Source organism: Numenius arquata, chromosome 3, assembly GCF_964106895.1.
Source record: "Numenius arquata chromosome 3, bNumArq3.hap1.1, whole genome shotgun sequence".
Classification (NCBI taxonomy): domain Eukaryota; kingdom Metazoa; phylum Chordata; class Aves; order Charadriiformes; family Scolopacidae; genus Numenius; species Numenius arquata.
This window is the reverse complement of record NC_133578.1, coordinates 76,437,367-76,455,083: the sequence shown is the minus strand read 5'-3', so window position 1 is coordinate 76,455,083 and position 17,717 is coordinate 76,437,367. Positions and strand designations below refer to the sequence as shown.

Genomic DNA, 17,717 nt, shown 5'->3' with positions numbered 1-17,717 from the left:
CACAGAATCCCTTTCGACGAGACCTTTGTGTGAGGGAGGAGAGGAAGGAACCTGCACCCCCTTCCCCTGCACCGCTGTGTGGAGGTGTGAAAGCGCCTGGCCTTGTCCCGGCGCCCCCACGGGCGATGGTACCGATGTCCCCACGGTGCCGCGGTGGGTTCCGGTGCCGGTAACCCCCGGGGCGCGGACTCGATTTCCCGAGGAACCGAGCGGCGGCGCACGAAGATGGCGGCGGGGCGGCCGGAAGCGGGACCGAGCCGAGCCCAGCCGAGATGAGCCGAGCCGAGCCGAGCTCCGCCGAGCCGAGCCCTGCCGAGCCGAACCGAACCCCGAGCAGAGCCGAACTCCACCGAGCAGAGCCGAACCCAGTCGAATCCAGCCGAGCCGAGGCCAGCCGAGCCCCATTGCGGGGTGAGACGGGACCCCCTCCGCCACTTCAGGGAGCGTTTGCGGGGGGACCCGCCCCCCCTCAACGGGGGTCCTCAGGGTGGGTGGGGGGAGTGGGAGGGTCCCCAAAAGGAGGGGACAGTGCGAAGGGAAGAGTTCCGAGGGAGGAAATTGGGGGGTGGGGGCCGCGGCGGGAGGGTCTGGGGTGGAATAAGGGTGACGTTGCGGGAGGGGGGCTGGAGTGTGGGGGGAGATTTGGGGTGCAGAGCTGGGATTTGGGGTGCGGGGGAGGCGTGGGGTGCAGACCTGGGTGGGGATGTGGGATTTGGGGTGCAGACGTGGGGTTTGGGGTGCAGGAGGAGATTTGGGGTGCAGGAGGAGATGTGGGGTGCAGACGTGGGATTTGGGGTGCAGAAGGAGGTTTGGGGTGCAGACCTGGGTGCAGACCTGGGACTCGAGGTGCAGGAGGAAATCTCGGGTGCAGACCTGGGGTTTATGGGAGATTTGGGGTGCAGAGCTGGGTACTCACATGGGATTTGGGGTGCAGGAGGAGAGCTGGGGTGCAGAGCTGGGGTGCAAGAGGAGATTTGGGCTGCTAACCAGGGACTAGGGGTGCAGGGGAGGTGTGGGGGTCAGACTTGGGGTGCGGTGGGAGATTTAGGGTGCAGACCTGGGTGCAGATGTGGAATTTGGGGTGCATGGGGAGATTTGGGTTGCAGACCTGGGTGCAGGGGGAGATTTAGGATGCAGAGGTGGGGTGCAGATGTGGGAAATTTAGGGTGCCCAGCTGGGACTTGGGGTGCAGGGGAGGTGTGGGGCTCAGGCCTGGGTGCAGACATGGGATTTGGGGTGCAGAAGGAGATAACGGGGTGGAGATCTGGGGCGCAGGGGAGGCCTAGGGTGCAGAGACGGGATTTGGGGTGCAGACCAGGGGTTTGGGATGTAGGAGGAGATTTGGGGTGCAAGAGGAGATCTGGGGTGCAGAGTTGGGGTGCAGGAGGAGGTCTGGGGTGCAGGAGGAGGTCTGTGGTGCAGAGTTGGGGTGCAGAAGATTTGGGGTGCAAGAGGAGATCTGGGGTGCAGAGTTGGGGTGCAGGAGGAGGTCTGGGGTACAGAGTTGGGGTGCAGAAGATTCGGGGTGCAAGAGGAGATGTGGGGTGCAGAGTTGGGGTGCAAGAGGAGATCTGGGGTGCAGAGCTGGCGTGCAGGAGGAGATTTGGGGTGCAGGAGGAGGTCTGGGGTGCGGAACTGGGACTCGGGGTGCAGGGGGAGATCTGAGATGCAGAGCTGGGGTGCAGGAGGAGGTCTGGGGTGCAGAGTTGGGGTGCAGGAGGAGATTTGGGGTGCAGAACTGGGACTCGGGGTGCAGGAGAAGATTTGGGGTGCAAGAGGATATCTGGGGTGCAGAGTTGGGGTGCAGGAGGAGGTCTGTGGTGCAGAGTTGGGGTGCAGAGTTGGGGTGCAGGAGGAGGTCTGGGGTACAGAGTTGGGGTGCAGAAGATTCGGGGTGCAAGAGGAGATGTGGGGTGCAGAGTTGGGGTGCAGGAGGAGGTCTGGGGTGCGGAACTGGGACTCAGGATGCAGGGGGAGATCTGAGATGCAGAGCTGGGGTGCAGGAGGAGATTTGGGGTGCAGGAGGAGGTCTGGGGTGCAGAGTTGGGGTGCAGAAGATTTGGGGTGCAAGAGGAGATCTGGGGTGCAGAGTCGGGGTGCAGGAGGAGGTCTGGGGTGCAGAGCTGGGACTCGGGATGCAGGGGGAGATCTGAGGTGCAGAGCTGGGGTGCAGGAGGAGATTTGGGGTGCAGGAGGAGGTCTGGGGTGCAGAGTTGGGGTGCAGAAGATTTGGGGTGCAAGAGGAGATCTGGGGTGCAGAGTCGGGGTGCAGGAGGAGGTCTGGGGTGCAGAGCTGGGACTCGGGATGCAGGGGGAGATCTGAGGTGCAGAGCTGGGGTGCAGGAGGAGATTTGGGGTGCAGGAGGAGGTCTGGGGTGCAGAGTTGGGGTGCAGGAGGAGATTTGGGGTGCACTGGACTGGAGCGTGGTGTGGGGTGAAGCCTCCGTTTCCACCAGCCGTGGGGCGCCACGTGGCAGGATCTGGCCCCAGCCCAGGCGCCGCCTCCGCACGGGGAGCCCACGACCCACCGGCCGGTTTCATTAATTAGCAACTCCAGCTGACGAGTTTCTGCCGCGTCACCGCCAAACGCTCCGCTTCTGCTTTCCTTTTCGCTTTTACTGGCAGAAACCGGTAAAAGCACCCTCAAAAAATGATCCCACAAGCCTGGCGTGTGGCTGATGGGCACCCACGCCGGGGTGGAAGGGAGCTTGGTGGTCCATAGCGGGGTGCACCCTGGGGTGACCCCCAGTTTAGCACCCCTCATACCTTCCCCCCCCCACCCGCCCCCCAACTCCCTGCAGGGTTTTGGCCATGACGGAGGTGACGGGGACGGTGGCCAAGCGCATCCTGGTGACGGGGGGCACCGGCTTGGTGGGGAAAGCCATCGAGAAGGTGGTAGCCGATGGAGAGGGGCGGCCGGATGAGAAGTGGATCTTTGTGTCCTCCAGAGACGCCGACTTGACGTGAGTTGACCACGTGGGGGTTTTTTGACTTGGAAGCCCCCCTGGTCTGCTCCCTCGGTGCAGCTGAACCCCAAAATTTCCCATCCCAGGAATGCTGCGGAGACCAAAGCCCTGTTTGAGCAGCACAAGCCCACCCACGTCATCCATCTGGCCGCCATGGTCGGGGGCCTCTTCAAAAACATCCGCTACAACCTGGATTTTTGGGTGAGCACCCAGGGAATGGGTGATATCGGGGGCCCTGTGGATGCTACCACCCCCTGCCCTCCCCAAGCTGTTACATGGGGACGTGGCTTGCTCTGCTCCAGGGGCCAAACCAGGGCTCCTCTGGTTTCTGGAGTTATTACCTGTACGGTGTAGGGTTTTGGGGGGCGTCCCCTCCCCACCAATCTGAGAAATCTCTCCATCCCCAGAGGAGAAACATCCATATCAATGACAACGTCCTGCACTCGGCCTACGAGACGGGGGTGCAGAAGGTGGTCTCCTGCCTCTCCACCTGCATCTTCCCAGACAAGACGACGTACCCCATCGATGAGAGCATGGTGAGCATCTCCAGCTCCATGCACCACCTGGGGGGAGGTTCCTGCCCTGCTTAACTCTCTGCTCGCTTGTCCCCAGATTCACAATGGGCCACCACATAGCTCCAACTTCGGCTACTCCTACGCCAAGAGGATGATTGACATCCAGAATAGGTGCGAGGGGGGGGGACACAGGAGAACCCTTGTGAGCACCCTCTGGTTATCAGGGCAAGGGGAATCTTTCGGGGGTCCCAGGAATTAAATAAAGCTGAGGAGATACCTGGGCTCAGCAGATGGAGATGCTGATGGCTGGGGGTCTTCTGGGGACAGCTCTGTGCTGGGAGAGGTGGGTGACAACCCACCTCCACCTGCTCTCACCCAGGGGCTACTTTGAGCAGCATGGCTGCCGCTTCACCGCCGTCATCCCCACCAACGTCTTTGGGCCCCATGACAACTTCAGCATCGAAGATGGCCATGTCCTGCCAGGGCTCATCCACAAGGTCTACCTGGCCAAACGTGAGTGTGACAGGACTTTATGGCTTTTTTTGGGGGAGAGTTGGGTTGTTTCCTTTATCCTCCCCCTGCTTGTTCCATGAGCTGCTCTGCAGGATAGCTGGGGTGGGTGGAGGTGGCTATGATGCTCATGGACATCTTCTCCTTCCTTCTGCAGAGACCGGTTCTGCTCTGACTGTCTGGGGTACAGGGAAGCCCAGGAGACAGTTCATCTACTCCCTGGTATGGGTGGCCTTGGGAGCACTCGCCTCCAATGGCTTGGGAAGGGCAGGGTAGGGGGGTGGGGGGGCTGGGGCCTGGACCTCAGCAGGGTCTAAGCCCACCTGGGTTGTCCTGGGCAGCATTGGCCATCATCAGGGTTGGGTGCCCTTGCAATGGGAGGGCTGGGGGACAGCAGCCACCTCCCATGGGCCATCTGCCCCTCTGCAGGACCTGGCCCGGCTCTTCCTTTGGGTCCTGCGGGAATATGATGAGGTAGAACCCATCATTTTGTCAGGTAAGCCCCTGCTGCCCCCCCCCCAACTCCCCCACCAGCCCCTTTTCAAGGAGATGAGGGGGAACAGCCATGATCGTGCCCTTCTCCACAGTGGGAGAAGAAGATGAAGTCTCCATCAGGGAGGCAGCAGAGGCGATCGTGGAGGCCATGGACTTCAGGGGAGAGCTTGTTGTATCCTTCACTGCAGCTTGTCCCCCCTCTTTCTCATGGAGCTGCTGCAACATGGGGGACACCCCACTTTCCACCAGCAGCTATAGAGCTCTGGGGGAGATGCTGTGGTCCAGAGCATCCCTCCTGCTGCCCCAGCCAGGACACGGTGGGGCACAGCGAGACCAATTTTTTCCCCCTCTTTGGTTTCCCTTAATCCCTCCCATCCCAGTTTGACACCACCAAAGCAGATGGGCAGTTCAAGAAGACGGCCAGCAACGCCAAGCTACGGCGCTACCTGCCTGGCTTCCAGTTCACACCCTTCAGGCAAGGTGAGATGGAGGGGGCTCCACGGAACACAGAGGCCCTACCCACTGCTATCAGCCTTGGTGGCATCAGCATCCACCATCAGTGGTCCATCCTTTCAGGACCTAAAGGGAGCTTATAAGAAAGATGGGGACAGAGCTTTTAGCAGGGCCTGTAGTGACAGGACAAGCGGTAATGGCTTTAAAAAGAGGGAATATTCAGACTAGATCTAAGGACAAAATTCCTTAGATCAGGAATTTTTGTCAGGGTGGTGAGACACTGGCCCAGGTTGCTCAGAGAAGCTGTAGTTGCCCCATCTCTGGAGGTGTTCAAGGCCAGGTTGGACAGGGCCTCTAGTGGGAGGTGTCCCTGCTCATGGCAGGCGATTGGAACTAGGTGATCTTCAAGGTTCCTTCCAACCCAAACCGTTCCATGATTCTATGAAACTACTCTGTGAAGAAACCACATTCCCAATCCCAAAACCCATTCCATCTTCTCCCTCCCCAGCCGTGAAGGAGACCTGCGCCTGGTTCAGCGCCAACTACGCCAACGCCAGGAAGTGACGGGGCCAACGCGGGACCGGCGTCATCCTCTTCATCTCAGGGTTGTCCTTTGCTGGGGCAGAGGACGGGGCTGGGGGAGTGACAGATTTCCAAAGTAAAAGGGGGCCAATGATCTGCCCCCACATTCCTGCCTGTTGCTGGGACACCCAGGGCGGGGGGGGGGAAGGAAGGTTGGGACACCCCAAAGGTGCTGGGACACCAGACCAGGTGGTAGCCACCAGCTGGAGCCACCACTCCCTCTTTGGCCATATGCAAGCAGCTGTAATGGGCTACACTGTTAATTACCTGTAATTAGGCTGTAATAAAGGGAAGGTGATCAGGGTTCCTCCAGCACAGGAGTGGCAGCCAGGCATCTGCTGTTGCTTTTAGCACGTGGGGATGGTCAAAGTCCTCAGCAAAGTCCCTGGCAAAGCCCCCAACATCAGGATGGGGGTGGAAGGACCAGAATGGGGAAGGCTCCAGCTGTAAATACGGCATTTATTAAATTATACAAAAATAGTATAAAACTGGTGGGATGAGGAGGTTCTGCCCCGCAGCACAGTCCTCTACCCATGTCAAACGGCACCCTTAGGGTCCTGAGCACCACCATATATTCTCCACCAGGATCTGGAAGAATCAAAAGTAGGGTTTAAAAATCCCTCTGGGAGGAGGTAGAGGGTCAAATATGGGGGGATGAGTCCATGGGCAAGCCGCTGCACGAGGCTCGACCGGTGGTGTGGACGTGGCAGAAGTCCTGCCCGGAGATGGCTTTCTTCCGGCACCGCTGCCCGGCCCTGGTGAGCCCCTGGCACAGGAGCCGTGGCGACATCGAGGACCTATGGAGGAGAGACCCCATCAGCACCCCAAGAAACCTCCAGCAGGGCTTTCCCCCACACTGTCAGAGCACTGGCTGCACCCTGAGGTGACACCGGCTCTGAGGTGTCCCTGGAGAAGGGATGTCCTCTCTGGTTGGTACTCACACATCACTGGCCAGAGACTGACTTGGGCTGCAAGGTTTGGACTCCCAGTGCTTCCCAGTGCCCATGGCTGGCTCCAGCATCACCTGGTTGGGGAAGAATGGGTATAGACAGGACATCCTCCATCCCTGGTGACTCTCCAGTCCTGCAGGAGATGTTCCTTATCCCACAGGGACATGTGGGTCATACAAGATGGGTTCTTTGGCCATCCATCCATCCTTGGAGGACAGCCCATCCACCCAAAAGTCCTCCTTGGGTTTCATATCCCCAACAAGCCCTGCGAGACCAGCCCTGGCCACGTTCCTAACAGGGCATCCAGCACCCAGAAGTGCAGTCACAGTGAGGACACCCCATCCCTAGAGGCTCTGACCCTCAGATGGGGACCCAGATGTCCCCAGGAGCAGGGTCTGGTCCAACCTGGGGACATCCCACCAGCACCTACCTACGTTCAGGCTTACCTGATGCGAGCTCAGCTTTGTTCTCCAGCTGCTGGGGACGGGTGACACGCCCCCTCCTAAGCGAGGGGTGTCCCCTGCCATCGCTGGGGGCTGCTCCAGGCACAAGGGCTCTGCAGGAACACGGCACGTGATGGTGGTGGGGACACACTCCCAGTGCTGCTGTCCCCAGGTGGAGGATGGGGAGACCCTGGGGTGGTGCCCATGCCCTAGCATAGCTTGGAGACACTCTGGGGTAACACCCATGCCCCCAGCACAGGATGGGGACATGCTGGGACTTGAGCCACCACACCTCCCACCTCGTGGTCACCTCTCCAATGTCCCCCCTGTCTGGCCAGCTCTCACCTTGCAGGCAGCTCATCTCCATCCTCTCCAGCTCCTCCTGCAGCAGCTCTATTTTGCACTCCCTGCATGGGAAGAAGGAGAACCAGAGCCTCATCACCTTGGTGACTTCTGTGTCACTGTCATGATGGCAGCCCCCTCTTCACACCCTCCTCTGGGCAGAAGAGGAGGAGCTGGGATGAGGTGCCCAAAAGCTGCAGGCAAGCCACCAAGATATGTCCTGCTCCTTCCTGGAGGCCAGCAGCCCAGCTTGGGGACCTCTGCAGGATGGGACATCCAGGATGGGTCCTAGCAGCTCCCAAGGGTGCCACCCTCCCTCCCCCCACAACCATCTCCTACCTCTCTGGGGTGGAGGTGAGCTGGTGACAGGGTTCCTTGTGGGGAAGAACCAGCCATGGTCCCCCAGCACCACGATGGGTGGCCACCACCAGCAACTGCCCTGCAGGGAAGTGAGAAGGTAGGAGAGGGCAGAGCACCCCTAGAGTGGCGTGTCCTCAACCAGGTCCCCCCAACACCTGTCCCCACCTGCCACAGCAAGGGCCAGGAGAGTGGAGAGTGCCGGGATGTTGAGAAACTCGCCAAGGACGCTGAAGGCGAGGAGGAGGAGGATGGCACGGGGTGGTGTAGGCACCAGTAGCGCGACCAGCAGCACAAGGTAGGAGCCATGAAGGATGCAGGTGGAGATGGCACTTGGACTCTGACCTGTGGGACAGGGAGCAAGAGCCCTCTGTTGGCACCCACCAGCACCCATCTGCCCTCCAGAACCCATTCCCGGCTCACCAGCTCGGTCAAGGACGGCATGAAGTTGCTCCAGACGGTTCTCCAGCAGGTTCTGTGCACTCTCCACGGCTGCCAGCATCAGCCCCAGGCTCTGGTTGACCTGCCGCAGATTCTCCATCACCTCCTCCATCTGGCACTGCTGGGCCAGGAGATGGACTAGGTCACTCTCTGCACATGGAGGACACGGATACGGTGTTGGGATGAGCCACGGAAGCTGCACCAAGGGGTGTCCTGGTGCAAAAAGAACCGGGAATGGAGTCTCCTGCATTCCCACCTAGTTGGGAATAGACATCCCAAACTCTTTCCTGCATGTGATGGAGGTCAGACAGGACAACCCGGTGCCCTTCCTGGAGCCCTGCAGCTCCGCAGCTGCTCATGTTCCCTGTAAGGAGGGACAAAAGTTTGCGTCGGTCCCCAAGGTGGGACACAGGGATGTAGCAGCATCCTAGCTAGTGGCTCTTACCCATCCGCTGGGCGATGTCCTCCATGAGCTGGGCCACCTGGTGTTGCCTGCTGGTGATGAGGGTCTTCAGTCTTGGCCACAGACACTTGCCCAGCTGCTCCTGCAGCTTCTCCTGCCCTTCCTGGAGTGAATATTGGGGTGGTGGCCCCACAGCCCCCCATAAACCATCACCCCACAGTGATGCCCACCACCACATACCAAGTAGATGCCGGCTCTTCTCATGAGCATCCCAAAACAAGCCCCCAGTGTTTCATCTCCATCCCATGGTGATGGGGAAGGAGACTTTGGAAAAGCCTTTGGAATGGAGCAAGGCTGGGGATGGGAAGGGGATCAGGAGCAGAACTCTCCATCTACCATTAAGGAAATGAGCTAAACAGGGCTGGTTTTACCCCAAAACGTGGATGAGGTGCTGAGCAGAGGTGGTTGGATGCAGCTTGGGCTCTGCAGCTACGAAGTTTGGGATTTTGGGGGGATATAGGACATGGACCTGTTGGAGCAAGTTCAGAGGAGGCCACAGAGATGCTCCAAGGGCTGGAGCCCCTCTGCTGTGAGGACAGGCTGAGAGAGTTGGGAGGGTTCAGCCTGGAGAAGAGAAGGCTCCGGGGACACCTTAGAGCCCTTTCCAGTCCCTCTCTGGGGGGGTCCCCACCTCTTCCAGGGGGGTCCTCACCTCTTCCAGGGGGGTGCCGAGTCCCAGCCACCCAAAAAACCTGGCAGCGGCACAGAGGAGCAGCAGAACCCAGCAGCTCTGGGACACCATGATGATGGTGCGTGTGGGGGTGTCCTGTGAGGAGAAACACAGTGTGGGGGGAGCACCCTGAGGTCAAGAGCAGCCCCCCCAAGTCCAGGAACAGGTTTGGGGGATCCCCTCCAAATACACCCAGGGGTACCAGGGGGCTTGGCCACAGCCCCGGGGTGGTGGGGAGGGCTAGGGACAGTGTCATTTGTCCCCACCCTCTCTTTCCCCCCTGGGGGGGAACCAGGAACAGGTTTGGGGGCCCCTCCACCCCATTGAGGAGACACCCCCCAACGCACCCTGGGGTACCAGGGGGCTTGGCCACAGCCCCAGGGTGGTGGGGAGGGCTGGGGACAATGTCATTTGTGCCCCCCCCCTTTCCCCCTAGGGGGTGACCAGGAACAGGTTTGGGGGCCCCTCCACCCCATTGAGGAGACACCCCCCAACACACCCTGGGGTACCAGGGGGCTTGGCCACAGCCCCGGGGTGGTGGGGAGGGCTGGGGACCGTGTTAGTCCAATGTCGCCTCCCCACTCCCTCCCTTCCCCCGGGGGGGTATTATTACCCTATGCATTGACCGGAGCGGCGGCGCTGCCCTCCCTCCACCTCGTGGTTCCCACGCACCTGCGCAGAGTCCCGCCCCTCTCCCAGGCCCCGCCTCTTATAGGGAGACGCCGCCAATGGGCGCCGTGGGGCGTGTCGAGGGCGGACCAATGGGCATTTTCGGACGGGGAAGGGGGGGCGTGTCCCGGAAGGGGGCGTGTCCCGGAAGGGAGCGTGTCGGCGCGGCGGGATGGAGGCGGCGGAGCTGCGAGTGGGGTTCGTGGGCGCCGGGCGGATGGCGGGCGGCTTGGCCCGGGGGCTGCTGCGGGCAGGTACGGCGGGGGGGCGGGCGGCTCGAGGGGCCCTGCCCCATAGATCAGTGTGGGGACATGGGGACCGCCCCGTCCTGACCCCCTCCTCAAGGTCCTTGCCCTCCATGATGTCCCTGTCCCATAGAGCGGTGCAGGGACATGGGGACGGTCCTGTCCCGGTCCCCTCCCCGGAGTCCCTCCCCCATAGATCAGTGTGGGGACATGGGGACAACCCTGTCCTGCCCCGCTCCCCGGGATCCCTGACCTCCGTAGGATCCCTACCCCATAGCATGCTGCAGGGACATGGGGACAACGCTGTCCTGCCCTCTTCGTGGTGTCCCTGCCCTTCGTGGTGTCCCTGTCCTCCATGGGGTCCCCGTCCCATAGAGCGGTGCGGGGACATGGGGACAGCCCTGTCCCATCCCCCTCCCCAGGGTCCCTGACCTCCATGAAATCCCTGTCCCACAGATCAGTGTGGGGACATGGGGACAGCCCTGTCCCATCCCCCTCCCCGGGGCCCTTGCTCCACAGATAGTGGGGGCACAACCCTGTCCCTTCTCCCCGTGTGCCTCTCATTGGAGGAGGGGACATCCCGCCTGAGATGAGGGTGTCTGGGCTATGCTGGGATGTCCCCACCACCCTGGGGCCACCCCGGCCACTCACCCCTGTCCCCGTGTTCCTCAAGGGAAGGTGCCAGCCAGCAGCATCCTGGCCAGTGCTCCCTCGGACAAAAACCTGGACGCCTGGCGGGTAAGTGGGGACATGGGGTGACAAGCCACCTCGTTTGGTGGCCATGGAGGTGGGAGGCATGTTGGGGTGCCCCCTCACCACGATTTTGGGGCACCCTTTTCCCCCACGCAGGGCTCTGGCTCTTCATTCCCAGGTCTGAGTGAAATCCTTGGTGGCTTGGTCCCCCAGCCGTGTCCCTGCATGCGAATGTGCCTTGCCCATGGGGGTGGCAGGGGATGGGGACAGTGACATCTCTCCCCGCCCGTGGGCAGGAGTCAGGCTGCCGGACCACGCACTGCAACCTGGAGGTGCTGCAGGAGAGCACCTTGGTCTTCTTGGCCACCAAACCCCACGTCCTGCCAGGCGTCCTGCAGGAGATCCGTCCTGCTGTGGGACCCCACCACATCGTTGTCTCGCTGGCGGCCGGTGTCACCCTCCAGACGCTGCAGCGGGTGAGGTTTCTTCTCCTCTTCCTCCTCCTCCTCCTCTTCCTCCTCTTTCTCCTTCTCTTCCTCCTTCTCCGCCTTCTCCGTCTCCTTCTCCGCCTTCTCCGTCTCCTTCTCCTTCTCCGTCTCCTTCTCCTTCTCCGTCTCCTTCTCCTTCTCCGTCTCCGTCTCCTTCTCCTTCTCCTCCATGGAGAAGGACACACCACTGTGGCTCTGTCCCCACCTGGGTTGCACCCCTAGATCCTTCCGTGGACCATGCTTCTCCACCAGCCCTGATGGGTGATACCCACCGGTGTCTCAGGGCACCCCAGGGTGCTTCCTGGAGATGGCACCCTTCTCCCTTCCCCATTTCTCCCCAGCTTCTCCCTGCCGGGACCAAGGTGCTGCGGCTCATGCCCAACCTGCCCTGCGTGGTGCAGGCCGGGGCGATGGTCTTCGCCCGGGGCAGCGGCGCTGGTGATGGAGAAGCTGCCCTGCTGAAGAGCCTGCTGTCCTCCTGTGGGCTCTGCGAGGAGGTCCCCGAGTCCTACATCAACATCCACACCGGCCTCAGCGGCAGTGGGGTGGCCTACGTAAGCACCCATGGGCTCACTGGTGGGATATGGGACACCAGCAGAAATCCCACCAGCATGGGGTTGGGGTTGTCTCTTTTGCCATGTTCATCCCCCATGTTCTTCTGCCCCAGGTCTACCTGTTTGCCGAAGCTTTGGCCGAGGGAGCGGTGAAGATGGGCATGCCGGGTGGCTTGGCCAGCAGGATCGCGGCGCAGACGCTGCTGGTGAGTCGGTGCCATCGCTTGGGGACACCCAGCATCACTCCTGTCCCTCAACTCCCACCCGGCTTGGGCACCCTGTCACTGCCCTGGGCTCTGTGGCACCTGGCATGGTGGCAGAGGGAGGGAGAACATGCCGTATGGCCTCCTGCCTCAGTTTCCCCTCTTGAAACCGAAGATGAGGCCACCAGGAGATGCTTCGGCGCCTTGTCCTCTGCAATGGGATGTGGGCAATGGGAGGATGCTGCAAGGAGAGGGGAGGTTTAGGAGGTCCCCTTCTCTCTGACTCACCCCCGCGTTCCCCGTAGGGTGCAGCGAAGATGATGCTGGAGACGGGGGAGCACCCGGCGAAGCTGCGAGGAGATGTTTGCACCCCTGGGGGCACCACCATCCACGCGCTGCACCAGCTGGAGAAGGGTGCGCTGAGGGCCACTGTCATGAATGCCGTGGAGGCGGCCACCAACCGGGCATGCGATGTGGCAGAGGACTAGTAGCCTGGCTGGGGACGAGTCCCCTCCATCCCCCATGGGGCAGGAGGGGTGATAGGGACCAGACCAAAGCCCTTCAGGGACCTCGACACCCCTGGGAGACCCTGGCCAGGGGTGGGAGATGGCGTGGACACGGGTCCACGCCACGTGCTACCTCTGCAGAGCTGGGACCGAATAAACGTGGGCAACACAATGGCAGGTTTGGCTCTTTCTGGTCCCTTCAGTCCTGGGAGGGCTACCGCACCCAGCACGGGGTCACCTCCACAGGGAGGTGACAGAGATGAGTCAGTGGGCCAGCGGGGATGGAGCTGATGCCACGCTGGCTCTATGGTCACAGGTGTGTTTCTGGGATGTATGGCACTGAGGACAGGGATGGGGACAGGGTTTTGGGGACAGGCTGATCCCAAATCAAGCCTTCTGGGGCTGGGCAGAGCGGCTGCAGGTGGTGAGGACCATCGGAGGTGCCATGAAGATGCCAAAAGACCTTGAGAAATGAGGAGAAAGGCTTTGATTTCCCAACTCGGCGCTCAGCAGGGACGCTCGGTGCTTGGGTTACACGTGGCCACCAATGGCAGCTCCTCTGCTGGGCTCTGGAGATGCATGTGCCAACTCTGCTGTCCACATCCCAGAACCACGGGCGAGAAGTCAACCAAGCCAAAAAACCTCCATCTCCCACCCTGGCCGGGCACTGGCATCGCCCCACGGTCCCGTAGGTGGGTCTTCCTCCGTCCACGAAGCAGCAGGATGGAAGCCTAGACCCGCTCTCAGCCCTGGGGTGCTGGACATCAAGGGAGGAGAAACTCCAAGCTCACCTATCTGGAGAGGATCTGAGGCTTTTGCGTGCCCTAATTAAGCTTCGTTTGCCTCCCGGCACTTACACGGATGCAATTAGTGATGATTTTGCGAACCGCTTTGAAGATTAAAGGCTCTTTTCCAGGCAAAACATCACTGGGGAAACAGCTGGATGCTGAGCCTCTGGCTCCTATGGCTTTGACGCCGTCCCCAGAGATGCCGTCACCAAGCCAAGGGAGATGCCACAGCCCTAACGGTGCTGCCGGGTCATGCCAAGGCATGACATCCCTGGGCACCTTCTCGAGGCACCTAATTAATTAGCAAAGCTGCAGATGGAGCTCGAGCCTGCCCGTCTCTTCGTTTCACCATGTAGCCAGGGAAGGGGCTTATGGCACCTACATGGGTCCTCAAGGGTTCTGAGCCACCCGGTAGCTCCTCAGCTCAGTGAGATGCTGGCCCAGGTTGCCCAGAGAAGCTGTGGCTGCCCCATCCCTGGAGGGGTTCAAGGCCAGCTTGGATGGGGCTTTGAGCAACCTGGTGTGGTGGGAGGTGTCCCTGCCCATGGCAGGGTGGTGGCAACAAGATGATCTTTGGTGGTGGCAACAAGATGATCTTTGGTGGTGGCAACAAGATGATCTTTGAAGGTCTCTTCCAACCCAAACCATTCAATGATTCGATATTCTCACCTCCCCAGCCAGACCAAACGATGACCTACAGGAGAAGTGAAGATCTCCAGCCCGATACCTTCTGCTGAGCTTGGCAACATCTTTCTCAACCAACCAAAAAACTCCTTTAATTCACAAACTAGCGCTTGAAGTGAGCCACATCCCAAGCTCTAGAATGTTTTTGTAGCGTTTCTTTGGTGCAGAACTTGAGGTCGGTTGGGTTTTGGGGGGTGGGAAAAAGTGCATTTCTCCTCTAATCCAAAGTTTTTCTTGACAATGGTTCTGCAGCAGAGTTTCACGATCCGAAAGGACAAACCTCAGCTCCGAATTTGACTTTTTTGTGTTGGTTTTTTTTTTTGTTCTTGCTGCTCCCTAAATTCCCTGGCAGACTCGTTTATTGGCAAGTTAACTCTATTAACATACTAAAAAACTCAATTTGGGGAGCAGCTGCAGCAGCTCGGGCTACAGAGAGGAGGGGAACACGATGGAGGAGACCACACCAAGAGGACAAAACCGGACGGGAGGTCCCCCTTGTGCCACCCCCAACCCCGCTGGGATGGCTCCGCGTGACCGTTTACGGAAGACAACCCCAGGGTGGGAATAAAAATCCATTTAATTTCCATAAACTCTGAAGTTATGAGACAAAGACCCGACAAGTAAAACCGCCCAGGCCACCTGTTGACACGGGGCAGGGCAGCACCGATGAGTTGGGTGGGTTTTTTTTTTTCTTTCCGCCTTTCAATAATTTGGCTAAACAGGCTAAAATTTAATCAAAAAATCAGGTCAAGAGCTGCTAAATTCACATCTGATGCCTCCAGCACTTCAAGGCAGCGCTGGGAGCCCTCCCCGCTCCCGTCTCAACTCGCGATGCGTGTCACGCCGGCAAATGTCACTGCAAGACGTGTCCTCCAACCCCCAGCCACCCCGTAAATTCCCAGGAGGACACCTCAACCCCTGTCCCCGCAGCCTTCGGCTTCGCGAGGATGCTCAGATGATGGTACCTGTTTTCAGCAGGTTTCCGCGGTCTGGGCGTTCCCAGGCACGGGGGGCTGTCATGGGAATGATGGAGGTGACCTTCTTGGATGCCACCAATCCAGTACATGAAGAAAGTCATCTTAAACCAGTCCCAAACCTCCCCAGTTTAACAGGACTCCGTTTTGGCAGTGGGAAGGGTGTCACCAGGAGTGACGGCCCCCCAGGAGTGGTCCTTGTCCAGCCCCGCTCCGAGATGTGGGGAATTACTTGGTGTAACTTTCCCCATCATCCCGGCTCCTTGCGGTGATGCCGAGCAGGTCCCTCCTTCACCCCTTCTCCCCACGGCATCGGGGGGACCAGGCAGCGTGGGGGGAGCATCCATCCCCTTTTAGCGGTGCTGGTGACCAGGGGGCCACCTCTGCTCAGTCTCATGGGATTTTAAAAAATAGCACCTCCTAAATATACTCAGGTGAGGAACAACCCTTGAATACGCAACGTACAGAGGGGATGTTGCCCAAAAAAATCCCCATTAGCCCTAAACTGTAACCCCCTCTTAGCCGTGGTAGCCCAGGGGCCTCCTGAGCCCCGTGACGGAGGGGTAAGGGGAGCTGGAACCTCCACCGCCAGCCCCCTGGGACAACTGGGGTGTCCCCCAGCCCCATGTCCCCCCACCCTGACCCCAAGCAGGGTGGTTGGTAGCCGAGAGGTTGGTAGCCAAGAGGTCTGCGGTTGGCCCTGCCCTAGGAATGGGGGCTACCGCCGCGGTGCAGCCGCTGGGCCATGCTGATGAGGGAGCGGAGCTGCACCAGCTTCAGCGGCCCCACTTGCCGGGGGTCCTGACCCTCCAGCCAGCGCAACGCCGTCTCCAGACCTTTGATGGCTTCCCGAGCCGTGGGCAACAAGCCATCCCCTCCTTCCCCAACCCTCCTACCATCCCCATCTCCGCCAGCTGCCACCTCCTCCTCATCCTCCTCTGCCCCACAGCTCCCCGGGCCTTCCTCCTCAGCATCCTCTTCCCCATCGTCCTCCTCCGCCCCCGGGACTGCATCGTCCAAGTGCAACCAGTCGGCCACCTCCTCGGGAGCCAAGCGTTTGTAGGCCAAGGCGGCCAGGTGGGTCAGGTCGCTGAAAACTTTGCTGTCCCCACCGCCGCCACCTTCCTCCCCACATGGGGTTTCTCCATGCTCTTCCTCCCCAGGTTGGGGCTCGAAGGCGGCGCGCAACCCCAGCAGCCAACATTTCTCAATGGAGCCGGGCGGGATGAGATCCCAGGAAAGACCAGCCAGGTACAACATGTCCTTGAGGAGGAAGGACCGCACAAAGTCCATGGGGCCACCAGAGCCACCGGCCACACAGGAGACGGCCAGGCGGAGCAACTCCCGCTTGTAGAGCTGCTTAAAGGCAGACACCACCCCCTGCTCCAACGGGGCCGGGATTCGGCCTCCTCCTCCGGCCGAGCCGCTCCCGGCATGGCTCTTGGAGAGGAAGAGGGCACGGATGGAGCCATCAGGCGTCTGCAGTGGCGGGGACTCCTCGGGGCCCGTCCCGGAGGGGGACGGTGGGGAGCTGAGCAGCAACACGGCCTTCTGCTGCAGGCAGCTCCGGCGCAGGTAGCGTTTGACGCCCGGCACGAAGTCCTCAAAGAACCAAGCCCGGAGAAGCGCCGGCCCCAACTTGGCTTCGGGGCTGTAGCGGTAGCAAGCGGGGAATTTGTCCTGGTTGTGATGGCGGAGGCTGGGGGGATCGCGAAGGCCCCCCACCACCAACGGCTTAAGCTTGTGGGAGCCGGTCAAGTTGGCGGCCAGCAGCACGGTGACCCGTTCGCGGGGAGCCGGTCGCCGCCGCGCCGCCGTTGTCACCTCACCGGTCTGCCCCGGCAGCAGCTTCCAGTAGAGCCCGGTGACGTTGGCGTTGTAGATCTGCTCGTCGCCGTAGCCACCGGCATCGGCAGCCGGCATGGGCAAGGTGTCGGGGCAGGCGGCGGGAGCCCGCTCGGGCTCGGCGGGGAGGCCGCCCTCGCCGTAGATGCGTTGGCTGGAGATGCCGTGGCGCTTCTGCCAGCGCCAGAACCAGCCGTGGCTGGCCTTGAAGGTACACTCGGGGCCATAGATCTGCCGGGCGAAGGCCTCGGCCTGGGCTTGGATGAGGGGTCCGGAGAGGGGGACGCCGTGCTGTCGGAGGGCGAGGAACCAGGCGTAGACGGCGCGGTCGATCTCCTCCTCGTTGGCCAAGCGCATCTTCTTGCGTTGGGTGCCCACCTCGCCCCCCAGCTGCTCCAGGAACCACCGCAGCTTGGCCTCGTCCTTCAGCCAACCCCTCAGCGTCCCCCCCGGCACCCCGAAAGCCCGGCAAACCGAGGCCTGCCGCTCGCCTTTCTTCACCCTTTCGATGGCCTGCAGCTTGTCCTTGATGGAGTAGGCCCTCCGCAGCGCCATCTTCACCGACACCCCTCCGCCCCCTTTACCACCCCCACGACGACCTCCCGCCATACCGGCCGGACCCCCACCCGCCTCCGGCTCCCCCCCGGGCATGAAGCAACTCCGGTAGCCATGGGCCGGCGCGGTACCTGGATGGGGGGGGGAAGAGGGGGCGCGTTATAACCGGGGGAAAGCGGGAAAAGGGGGGGGGGGGGGGGGAGGGGGGCGCGGCGCCTTTGTCTCCGCTCCGGCCCCGAGCCGGCCGGTGAGGCGGGGCGGGGCGCAGCGCGCATGCGCGGACTCCCCCCCCCCCCCAGCGATTAGTATGCGCCGCTCCCCCCCCC

At 61.2% G+C, this 17,717-nt stretch overlaps 3 protein-coding genes across 3 annotated transcripts; 2 read left to right on the top strand and 1 right to left on the bottom strand.

Moving 5' to 3' along the window:
- The first annotated feature begins 205 nt into the window (after positions 1–205).
- GFUS (GDP-L-fucose synthase) lies at positions 206–5,839 on the top strand. Its single transcript, XM_074145343.1, has 11 exons — positions 206–411; positions 2,802–2,963; positions 3,053–3,167; positions 3,374–3,502; positions 3,579–3,652; positions 3,861–3,994; positions 4,149–4,213; positions 4,421–4,487; positions 4,579–4,658; positions 4,867–4,966; positions 5,448–5,839. The coding sequence occupies exons 2-11, from the start codon at positions 2,812–2,814 to the stop codon at positions 5,501–5,503; spliced, it is 972 nt and encodes a 323-aa protein (XP_074001444.1). The 5' UTR covers positions 206–411; positions 2,802–2,811; the 3' UTR covers positions 5,504–5,839.
- Positions 5,840–9,979: 4,140 nt separating this feature from the next.
- On the top strand, positions 9,980–12,721 carry PYCR3 (pyrroline-5-carboxylate reductase 3). Its single transcript, XM_074145196.1, has 6 exons — positions 9,980–10,110; positions 10,775–10,839; positions 11,091–11,270; positions 11,624–11,836; positions 11,950–12,042; positions 12,345–12,721. Exons 1-6 carry the CDS (start codon positions 10,029–10,031, stop codon positions 12,525–12,527), a joined length of 816 nt encoding a protein of 271 aa, XP_074001297.1. The 5' UTR covers positions 9,980–10,028; the 3' UTR covers positions 12,528–12,721.
- Positions 12,722–15,696: 2,975 nt separating this feature from the next.
- Positions 15,697–17,487, bottom strand: TIGD5 (tigger transposable element derived 5). The gene has a single exon (XM_074145195.1). It carries the CDS (start codon positions 17,485–17,487, stop codon positions 15,697–15,699), a length of 1,791 nt encoding a protein of 596 aa, XP_074001296.1.
- Between the last annotated feature and the right edge of the window lie 230 nt (positions 17,488–17,717).